The following is an 11,077-nucleotide window of genomic DNA, read 5'->3' on the forward strand; positions in this document are numbered from 1 at the left end:
AACTGAACTGAAACTATTAAAAATGGTTAGGGTTGAGCTTAATTTTGAAGGCCTTGCTTTTAAAAGCATGTCTTTTGAAATCTCCTTTTGAATTGGCTGGACTCTCCATACGATAACTAGACTCCAGTCTTGAGTTCTATTCAGCACAACTTTGGTGAGTGCAGCGGGGTACTCGAGGTGAAGCATCCACACCACTGCAAACCCAACGCTCTCCCCCTCGCTCCCCCTGCTCTCCTCCATCACGGAGACTGATGGTTGGAGGGCTTTTGAAGTCCTAGACGGAGGGGAGTTGAAAGGACTCTTGTGTTTCCTGTACGGCCATCAGTCAGACATGCATGCAGCAACACGGCCATGACGCAATTTGGAGGCCTTTTCTCAGAAAAGTAGCTCACTACAGTGTAAAACGCCCATCCCCCCCAATCCCATGTGTGTTTCCTCTCTCGGATTGCCTCTTTTTAATATCGCTGTCATTATCCAAAGACCCAGAGGCAGTTGTCTGTGTCGTTCCAACCCAGCACGCCATATGGACGGCCATCTTGTGTTCCATATGGCTGTATCTCAATGACCCCCCTCCTACGTTCACAGTGCTTCCCCCAACTGTTGAGTGTACAGTGCGTCGTGTATGAGTATGGGTTTTAGTCGCTGGGGCACCTGTGGATTACCTAGCAATTACAGTATGAGAAATAAGGAGACGTCACGGCGTGCAACAATGTGATGATTCGTAGCTGACATGGGTATTTGGTTAGCTTGGAAATCCAGACCCACATCTAGAAAGCTGTAAGGTCTGGCAACGAGTAATGAAAATGGCCCAACTCGAGGGGCGGCACCAAGCATTCATTTGAAAATATCACTGCACACAAAGGGATAACACTAAAACCAATCAGAAGAATACAAGGGGTGACGTATCCAGACCAGCGGAGCTAACCAATAGATAAGACTCAGATAAGATTTACCGACCGTATTCGGTCAGTAAAACAGCAACGCATTTCGCCCGCCTATATCAGATACACCGATGTGATTGGTTAATGTTCGATCCAGGGGAATCGGGGAGTGAGTATATTGCTCGTTCCCAGAGCTGAGCAAATACAAATTGTACTCTTGCGAGAACTCTCAGGGTAGTATTTGGTCACAATACGTGTAGCAGTTTGGTAGTCTTAGCCTTTCCAAGCAGTATGCCATCCGCCTTTTTAGGTGGATGGTCTACTCTCCTCGTAAAATATCGAGTGACTACCCCTGTCAACCATCACTATGTTGCAAAGCCCTTGTAGGCTGGGTGCGTGGAGGATGTGGAGGTGCTGTCAGACAGGCTGACGCGGGGTGTTTTTCGTCCAGAGGAAGAGCCCTGGAACGAGGGGAAGCAGCCGGGGTCAAAGGGCCGCGGTACACAATGGAGAGCCGGCCAGAGAGGGAGGGCTCCAAGCCTGTTCCTGCCTGCTCGCTGCCGCTCCAACATAACGCCACGTTTTCCCCACTTCCTGTTGATTGGCGGTTAATTCTACAAAATAACGGGTGGCATATATCTGGGTGGCATGGACAACAAACCATCGGCTGTGTTTTCTTTTTTTTCTCTCCCCTTTCTTATCATTACCATGTGATGCGTTCTGGGTTATTTTCTGCATCCTTCTCGTGTCAGGAAGGCCGCAGGAAGGAGCGCTTGACGTAGAAAGTTCCAGTGCACAATACAATGGTTTCCTTTTTGTCATTTTTTTTTTTTTATACCCGCCGCTAAAAAAGGCAGTTAGTGACTCTTACAAGAAATGACAAAGAGTGCTCGGAATCGGCCTGTAGATCCTTCTACTAAGACTAGGCGTAGTAGACGGAGCTAGGGCCCAGCTGTAGGTGTAGAAGCCAGGGGTGAATAAAGAGTGAGGGGATTGTTGGTTTCCCGGCCTAGGTAGGAGGCAGGGGGACGTCTGACTCGTCTCTTTATCTGCAGTAGGACTTGGCCTGTAGGAGGGCAGGCAACTGCTCTGGAGTCCTCTGAATTTGTTAGTGGCCTGTCTGTACAAAAGAGCTACACTGAGAGGGGTCAATCCTCCTTGTACGGAAACGTTGAGTCACTGGTTTCTATGGTTATAAAGCGCATAAAGTGCAGCACAGTGTCATTGCTGCGACACTAACAACTTACACTACTTAAATCACTAGTTGGTAATGCCGGGTACTTTCTTTACCTAATGGATAGCGCTGGCTATACGTGTGAATCTCTGTTCCGTATTGAGTTAAATGGGTTGCGGGTCTTAGTCACAAGGTTTTCTTAACATCCAAAATGTTTCATAAAGTTTCCGGAACCTCTCTTTCATACCTTCAGTTGTGGCCTGCAGGAAATCCCCAGTGAACAGCTGAGAGGAGTCTGTCCTTGGAGGTGAAAGGAGGAACAGGAATCTGCTGATGTGGGTTTTAAGGAATAGTAACTAAATACAGAAATACAATATTTCTGTGTTTTCCAAACACGCAAAGGCACACATGGGTTTCTGTTTTCTTCTTTTTAAAAAGGATATCCGTTCCGGTTGTTAGTCCAGACCGATGGATTACGACAGCGGTAGTAGTGTGTTTCTCAGTTACAAACGGGGGGGCGGTGGGTTTTATCCAGGAGGTCTTTGTTCTGGTTTACATCAAGGAATATTTCTAATGCCTCTGCCTCTAGTTTCCTGCCTTCTTACACTCATATATGTGTCTTACGGCTGCGCTGGCACGCTTGGCTCACCCACTGCATGTGCTTATGTTTTTTTTCAGTTGCATATAAGGTGGCCCGCAAAAGAGCTTGATGACAATTTAGTGGTGGACCTTAAGTAGTGATTGACCGATATATTGGCCGTTATTTGCGTTTTTTACGTGTATCGATATCTGCCGATTTTTTTAAATTTATTTTTGAATATATTTTTTCCCGGTATGATTTACAGACCGTTCAATAAATGTCCCTTTTTTAAATTGAGACATATAACATTTGTTATCATGATTGTGTCATTTTTATGACGTAAATTGAGGGAGCAAAAGCAGTATCTGCTTAGCCTGGAAATCCAGACCCACATCTGAAAGCTGTAAGGTCTGGAAACGAGTAATGAAAATGGCCCAACTCGAGGGGCGGCACCAAGCATGCATTTGAAAATATTACTGCATGCAATTGGATAACACTACAACCAATCAGAAGAATGCAAGGGGTGACGTATCCAGACCAGCGGAGCTAACCAATAGATAAGACTCTTGCCGTATCTGGTCGGCAAAACGGCAACGCTTTTGGCCCGCCTATATCGGATACACCGATGTGATTGGTTAATGTTCTGGGCCAGGGGAATTGGGGAGTGAGTGTATTGCTCGTTCCCAGAGTGACTCACTGAGCAAATTCAAATTGTGCTCTCACGAGAACTCTAGAGTTCCAGGGTAGTATCGGCTCCAAATATCGGCTCAAGAAAATCGGTATCGGTCACCGGCTAAGGCTGATGAGAAAAAAATCTGCATCGGTATCTGCCCTAAAAATAATCCATATCGGTGGATCCCTAACCCTAAGTCAAAGGTTGGGAACTACCGGCCTAGCCTAGCCTTAGCGTGACTTTGTTGCTTCTCCAAATGTAGGCCAAACAGTCCTGGCCTGCGCCTATCCTACTATGACCCACTAATTTAGCCTCACTGTCTATCTTTGTCATGCGGGTGGTTCCGTGGACGGTATACGGGTCTATATTTTAAAACTATAAATACCCCAAAGCATGCGTAGGTTCACGTGTGCCGTTTTGCACCCGGGGATACACACGGTAAGAAATCGTGTGTGTGTGTGTGTGTGTGTGTGTGTGTGTGTGTGTGTGTGTGTGTGTGTGTGTGTGTGTGTGTGTGTGTGTGTGTGTGTGTGTGTGTGTGTGTGTGTGTGTGTGTGGGGTCTGCCTCCTCCTCCCCGCTGAACAACCGTCCCTCTGTGATACGGTCGAGCCCCAGCATCCCTCCTCCCTGTGTGCCGTCACTCTATTTGCCTGCCTCTGCCCCCCCCCCCCCCCCCACCACCACCACCACCAGCACGCGTGTGTTGTACTGCTTACTTAATGCAAACCGTATTGTGTCACTGAAACAAAGGAACATCAGATTGTCATCAGATAAGAACATCAGATAAGAACTAGTACCTCGTGTCACTTTGTGGTGTGTGCGACCCCTGACCTTTTGTTTGGAGCTAACTAGGTCATTTCCAGCAGTGTAGCAAAAGCCTGTATCCTGGGGCTCCCGACAGTAGAATCAAGTTTATTTTTCATTTCCCGCCCCCCCTCCCAACACGCATGTGTGATAGTTTTGGCCCTTGTCTAAATAAACGACATCTTTTTTTTTTCTTGTCATTTGCTCAACACTTCCCGTCATTGTTTATGTTGGCCTAGAGAAGAGCCGGTCTGCCTGTGGGGATAAGCTGTTTATGAAGGTGTGTGCTCAACAGAGTGACGCTTTCATATTGTGGTTGTTTGTGTCTGGTTATACTTGCAAGGATTTGTTTGCACTTGAGAGATGCATGCTGATATGCATGTCACGTGATATCTCTAATGGATTTTATATATCGTGTGTGTGTGTGTGTGTGTGTGTGTGTGTGTGTGTGTGTGTGTGTGTGTGTGTGTGTGTGTGTGTGTGTGTGTGTGTGTGTGTGTGTGTGTGTGTGTGTGTGTGTGTGTGTGTGTGTGTGCTCGTAGTTTGTAGTTAGCATGGCGAGGTGCTATAACTAGAGCGGGCAGGCAGACATCTGCCACAGCGGCCCGTCTGCACTCTGTACTTAAGTACAGTCTCTAATGATAGGCCTGCACCTGAGAGCCCTTTGACTCACTGCCTTGCTCCACTACTAGGGCATTCATTCGTCTACGTTCCAAGTGACTCCCAGACACCTCGTGTGTGTGTGTGTGTGTGTGTGTGTGTGTGTGTGTGTGTGTGTGTGTGTGCACTGCCATAAGTCATATTCTCCCTCGCTCGCTGTGAGACGCACACTATGACATAGTCCTCCAAAGTGTGGTGATTGGGACAACTCCCCTCTCCCTGTGCAATTTCCCCCAGCTGAATTTGATTATGCAAGCCATGTCCTCTGCATACACAATATGCAGAAGACATATCTTGTTCAACGACGGACCGGGGGCCGGTGCGACGTCAAGGCCGTGGCATCGGCTTTCCCGTTGCCTTCGTAGCCGCTAGGTGTGACCACTTCGGCTTATATTTATAACCATACGATAACAAGCGTTTACGTCGGGCTAAATGCGGTGTGTTGTTTGCGGTGCACGCTTAGCACATTAGCCCGCTAAGCCCGTGGCCAGTAATGTTTGGATAAAGGGGATGTAGCGCTCGGCACAGTTCTCGGTGCGCCTGCCGTGTCTAGGGTTTTATACATCGCTAAGCAGGCCGGGCTGCCAAGTTGGAATTCCTGTCCAGTAAGACCAGGACTACAGGCCTGCCAATGTTGAGCTCCAAGGTTTCCATCGTCCAGAGAGCGAGGGAGGGAGAGAGGGGGAGGGAGGGGGAGAGAGAGTCTCTGGTAATCCCCTCCAAGCCAACCGCTAGTCAGAGACGCGGTTTGAGTTGCTGTAATTAGTTTCACACTAATGGTGCAACGGGTTGGTGTTGCATCCATATGTGTTTTCAGTCCCCATCGATGTTACTTTGGTGCTTTTATTATAATTAAATCATAGGGGTTGGATGGACTTATGTCTGTGACCTCCCTATCAGTGTTTGTTTTTGTGCTGTAAACCAAATCTGCTGTGGTGTGGTGTGTTTGAACGTTATGCATGATTAGATTAAGCCGCTGGCCATCACATTATCACACTGCACGCCCGATGAAGCCTCTAAACCTCTGTTGATACATCGTTGATCAATAAGCTCTCACAGAATGTATAAAGTAGCCATCGCTTGATTGAAAAAAGTGAACTTATTCACACCAAAACCCATCCATACACCAATCCTTTTCTTTACTATTGTTACTCATACTACTACTATTGGCAGATGCTTTTATCCAAAATGACTTGTTAGTTGTTACTAATTCTACTCCTATTAGCAGATGCTTTAAATCCAAATTGATTTGTTACTAATACTGCTACTGTCAGCAGATGCTTTAATCCAGAATAACTGAACACCAGTTCATTTGAGGGGCAGTTAGAGGTTAGAAGTCTTTCTCAAGGATGCCTAGAAGTTAAGTGGTGGAGATTAGGGCTCAAACCCGGTACACTTTCGCCCTGAGAGTCAGAAAACCCATGACACTATAACACACCCTTCCTCTGTTAACTCAGCCATCGTAATAAAACCCAGTGGGCCTAGTTTAAACTTTCATTTTAAGAATATGCTTTGCTAGCATACTTTTATGAGCATGAGCAATTGATTAGACCTCAACTACTTTCGTCATATTTATATAGAGCGGTCACTCCTGTAAACAACCACTTTGTGGCAAAGCTCTTGTAGACTTGGTGGACGGAGGATGTTTATTATGTAGACGCCAGTGCAGTGTGACAATAGGAATGCAAAATACGATTGATTGGTAGTGCAAAGCTATATGTAGCCCAAAACCAGGTGTTGTTGTTGTCTGAACCATAATGATGGTTCAGTTTGATCCCCTATTGTGTAAATGACATGCTGTTAATGCTAGTTCTTCTTGGTTTCATTCATACTCTCGTACTCCCTAATTATGTGTTATTCCACTTCACTCTGACGGATCCATTGTCACCCTGGCTGAGGGTAGGGTTAGCTTTAAGGAAAGAATGTCGGAGTGTTTGGCCTACATGGCCTGTATTTGTGTTTTGGTCCGGGACTAGCGTCAGGAGCTGAGAGAAGTGCCGCTTGAGGAAGGAGTGATTGAGGGAGGGGAGTGGTGTTCGTCAGAGGTGGGTGTCCGGGCTGTGCTGCTGCAGCAGGTCTGGCACGCCACGCCCTCCAGGGCCGTGACGGTCCGCACCGGGGGGGGACCGGTGGCAGTGAGAATGGACCGGCCAGCACTGTGGATCACACTAGCCCGCAATAACTACTCTCCTCTGCAGAATTAGTCGGTTGTCCGCGTGATAAAGATAACTTTAGGAAAAGCAATTGAAGGAAACCCAGCCACAGTAAGCTAGTTTTCAAAGTATCCCCCCTCAGGCCTCGCTCCAAAGCTGCTCCCCCAAAACACATGACTAGTGTGCTAGCTTTAGCAATAGCTCTGCCTAGCCTTCTGGAAGATTCTGCTTATGCGCAGAGCATGCATGGGCAGAGCGTGTGTAGACACAGGCCATCGAATCATTTAATTTGGGCCAACTGAAATGATAGGACAGGATCTTTTAAGGTGTGCAAAAGCAGATAGCGGATAACACATTTGTAATTGTTATTTGTCAGAGCTTTTGATTTCTCGATTGTTAAGAGAATTTCAACCAATATGACAGAAAATGCTCCTAAAAGAAATGGGCTACCGTTGCTTGCATGTGTTAGTCTATATATGTAGTAGATTAACATAATGGCAATGAATGCTATGATAGTCGGGTAGCTGGTGGCTGGCTCCACTAATCAAAGGACACCCTTATGATCTCGATTTAGTTGGTTCTTCATGATTGCCACTTTAAAACATGTGAACTAGTATGTGTGTGGGTGTGTGTGTGGTAGGTTTGGTGTTCAAGGTTACGGTTTGCTTATTCATTGCTTTTAGGGTAACTATCTCCTGAACAACCCTCATCCAGTGGGCCTTGAAACGAGTTGTTAAAATGACTAAGGATGATGTAAAATGCCCTTTAGCATTAGCCTGCACTGTTGGGACACATGCAACCCTTTCAAAAGGTTAGCTTTTTAAAAAATATGAATTATGATGAGTCTGTGTCAGGACAGGTTTCAAACTCACCCAAGACCTCTTCACACGTGCAGAAGGCACCAGAACTAGAGTCCTAATCCCTAAGAATGTGTTTGGCGGGGTTTGGGCAGGGGGCGGGTGTTGAGGCCTGGTGCCTGCTGGGTGGAGAGAGAAGAGATGTGTAATCTCACCATTCATCTCCCAGACCACACCTCTCCTCTAGATTGCACCTTTATCCTCATTCTCACTCCCTTCTCTGAATCTGGTATTTATTTTGTGGTTTTACCTTGTTTGTGTGTCGCAATTGTTGTGGCTGTACAGACTTGTTTTACAGGGAATATGTGTCACAGATTGGAGCACTAAGAAGCTCGGTGTGGTAAAACGTATTTCGATTTGACCCAAACTGACGAGCTCTTTCACACTGAGTTGAGAGTTGTCCGTACGGCCATTACCTTTCCACCCGTTTCCATCCAGACATCCCTTTGCTTGGTTGACAGAAGATGATCTTGGAGCATCCTAGACTAACCTAATTATCAGGGGTCTGTGTTTTTTTTTTTCTTTAGCTTTTGCAACGTTTGAGAGTAGGGGCGAGTGTTGCTGCCAATTCACTGCATGCGTGTTTAGAACGTGCATATGTGGCCGTGTATCCTTGTGTGCTTAACCCCGTCTCAGTTCATCCAGACTCTGCATAGCCCCCTCCCTCCGATTTATTGTATGTTGTACGTCCTCCCACTTAATGTACGCACTTATTGCATGTCGTACTTAGTTATAGTACTCAGTTGTGTGGCATCTTATCCTAGCTATCTTTGCTGTATCCGGGGGAAATGGGTTAACCTAGTGGTTGCTAGTGCTATGAACATCCTTACTGTACCGACAGCGATACATTGTTTCACCTTCTTCTGACAAATGACAAAAAAAAAGCTTCTGCTTAACGCCCTGAATGTGAATGTCTCCGCCCACCGTTCAGGAATCGGCAAGGTGAAGAGCAGGAAGGGCGGCATGCGCGACACGGCGTCCACCGCCGAGGCGGACATGTACGCCGACAACGGCGAGCGGCTCTATGACCTGAACCTGCCGGCGCTGGTGAAGTTCAGCTACGCGGCGGAGCGCGAGGACGAGCTGTCCCTGGTGAAGGGCACGCGGGTGGTGGTGATGGAGAAGTGCAGCGACGGCTGGTGGCGCGGCAGCTACAGCGGCCACTCGGGCTGGTTCCCCTCCAACTACGTGACGGAGGACATGGACGGCACGGCGGCGGGCGCGGGCGGCGGCGGAGGCGGCGGCGGCGACCCGGCGGGCTCGCTGACGGAGAAGCTGGCGGCGGCGGTGGTCAACAGCGGCACCAACGGCAGCCGGGCGCTGCACGCCGTGCAGGCGCTCTACCCCTTCAGCTCCGTCAACGACGAGGAGCTCAACTTCGACAAGGGCGAGGTGATGGAGGTGGTGGAGAAGCCGGAGAACGACCCCGAGTGGTGGAAGTGCCGCAAGGCGGACGGGCAGCTCGGCCTGGTGCCCAAGAACTACGTGACCGTGCTGGACGCCGCCGCCGCCCACAGCGCGGCGGCGGCGGCGGCGTCGGCGGGGCCGCCGGGGCCGCCCACGCCCGACTGCGACTACATCTCGCCGTCGGGCAGCGGGCGCTTCGCCGGGAAGGAGTGGTACTACGGCCGGGTGACGCGCCACCAGGCTGAGGTGGCGCTCAACCAGCGGGGCAGCGAGGGGGACTTCCTCATCAGAGACAGCGAGTCGTCGGTGAGTGGACGGGAGACGCGCCGTTCCTGTCTTGGAAAGTGATTGCATGCAGTGTGTGTGTGTGTGTGTGCGTGTGCGTGAGTGTGTTAGGGATCGACCGATATGGATTAAAAAAAATAATAATTATCAGCCATGACCGATCCGCCAATACTGATTTTCTTGAGCCGATACTACTTTTGCTCCCTCAATTTACATCATAAAAATGATGATAACAAAGCATACAAGTATCCATTTTTAAAAAGGAACATTTATTGAACTGTTTTTAAAAAAATAAAAGAAATCGGCTGAAGAAACCGACCTGTGTGTGTGTGTGTGTGTGTGTGTGTGTGTGTGTGTGTGTGTGTGTGTGTGTGTGTGTGTGTGTGTGTGTGTGTGTGTGTGTGTGTGTGTGTGTGTGTGTGTGTGTGTGAGAGAGAAAAATCTGTCTCCAATAAGTGTAGTGTGTTGTAGAAATGTGCAATGGGTTGACCTTTGCCTTCTCTAGATGATAAAACACAGTCTCACTCTTTCTCCCCGTCGCTCAACCTGGCTTTCTCCCTTCCCCCGTCCTCAGCCGAACGACTTCTCCATCTCGCTGAAGGCGCAGAGCAAGAACAAGCACTTCAAGGTGCAGCTGAAGGAGAGCCTGTACTGCATCGGCCAGCGCAAGTTCAGCTCCATGGAGGAGCTGGTGGAACACTACAAAAAGGCCCCCATCTTCACCAGCGAGCAGGGGGACAAACTGTATCTGGTCAAGGCCCTCGCCGCCTCCTGATCTCTCACAGACGCACACACACACGCGCATGTGCGCTTGCGTGCTCGCATACATACATACAAACAAACATACATACAAACAAACACACGCCCACACACACACACACACCGTACTAAATTGTTACATTTCACTAATGCATGCAGACACCTTTCCACACAGAAAAGAGGACATGCATTGGAACTTGTAAAGCCCCAACGACTTTCCGCGTCCTCCGGACTTTTAATGCTGGGAATTCTGAGCATTCCAAGAGACGGGCGCAGAGTACGGGGGAGACGCACAGAGAGACTGGGAGATGAGGGAGGGAGGGAGGGAGATAATGGACAGAAAATGGACTCCCAAAACCAAGGTTTGGATCTTAAGACCGCTGGTGGTCTTTGGACCGTTCTTAAAGATCCAGGATGTATTTCTAGGGGCTCTCGCCGGTCGCCATGGAAAATCTCCCACCATTTTGTCATCGACAAGATCTTAGTTTATTTTTTTTTTCTATAATATATATTCTTTTTAACTGTTTCTTTTAAAAAAAAATGTGATGATTTTAACTCTCAACTGTCCCATGCTCCCAACAATGACAAGACTTGAGACCTTTTCCCCTTCAGATGCTGGCGGTCCAGATCAACATGTTTTTAGTTTAAAAAGGTTTCACGTCATTTTTCATCTGTTCTTTTGTGGATTTTTTTGTGTCCGTCTTCAGTGATTCTTTCTTCATGACATGCTACGTTGTGGACGCCATCCCTCCGCAACTTTTTGCTAACTGCTAATTATGAATAAAATAATTAAGTGACCAAAGTATATTTATTGATACAGTCCAATCGGAAACGCAACCCCCC

At 48.0% G+C, this 11,077-nt stretch overlaps 1 protein-coding gene across 2 annotated transcripts in view; it reads left to right on the forward strand.

Moving 5' to 3' along the window:
• LOC311355648 (SH2/SH3 adapter protein Nck1-like) overlaps positions 1-11,075 on the forward strand; it is a 29,110-nt gene extending 18,035 nt beyond the window's left edge. For both annotated transcript variants that reach the window (XM_084475448.1, XM_084475449.1), the window contains 2 exons: positions 8,715-9,496; positions 10,050-11,075. In XM_084475448.1, coding sequence (XP_084331574.1) covers positions 8,715-9,496; positions 10,050-10,250 — 983 coding nt within the window. In that variant the 3' untranslated portion in view covers positions 10,251-11,075. The remainder of the gene's footprint in view (positions 1-8,714; positions 9,497-10,049) is intronic.
• The last annotated feature ends 2 nt before the right edge of the window (positions 11,076-11,077 follow it).

The sequence above is a fragment of the Micromesistius poutassou genome (genome assembly GCF_964030765.1).
Source record: "Micromesistius poutassou genome assembly, chromosome: 11".
Classification (NCBI taxonomy): domain Eukaryota; kingdom Metazoa; phylum Chordata; class Actinopteri; order Gadiformes; family Gadidae; genus Micromesistius; species Micromesistius poutassou.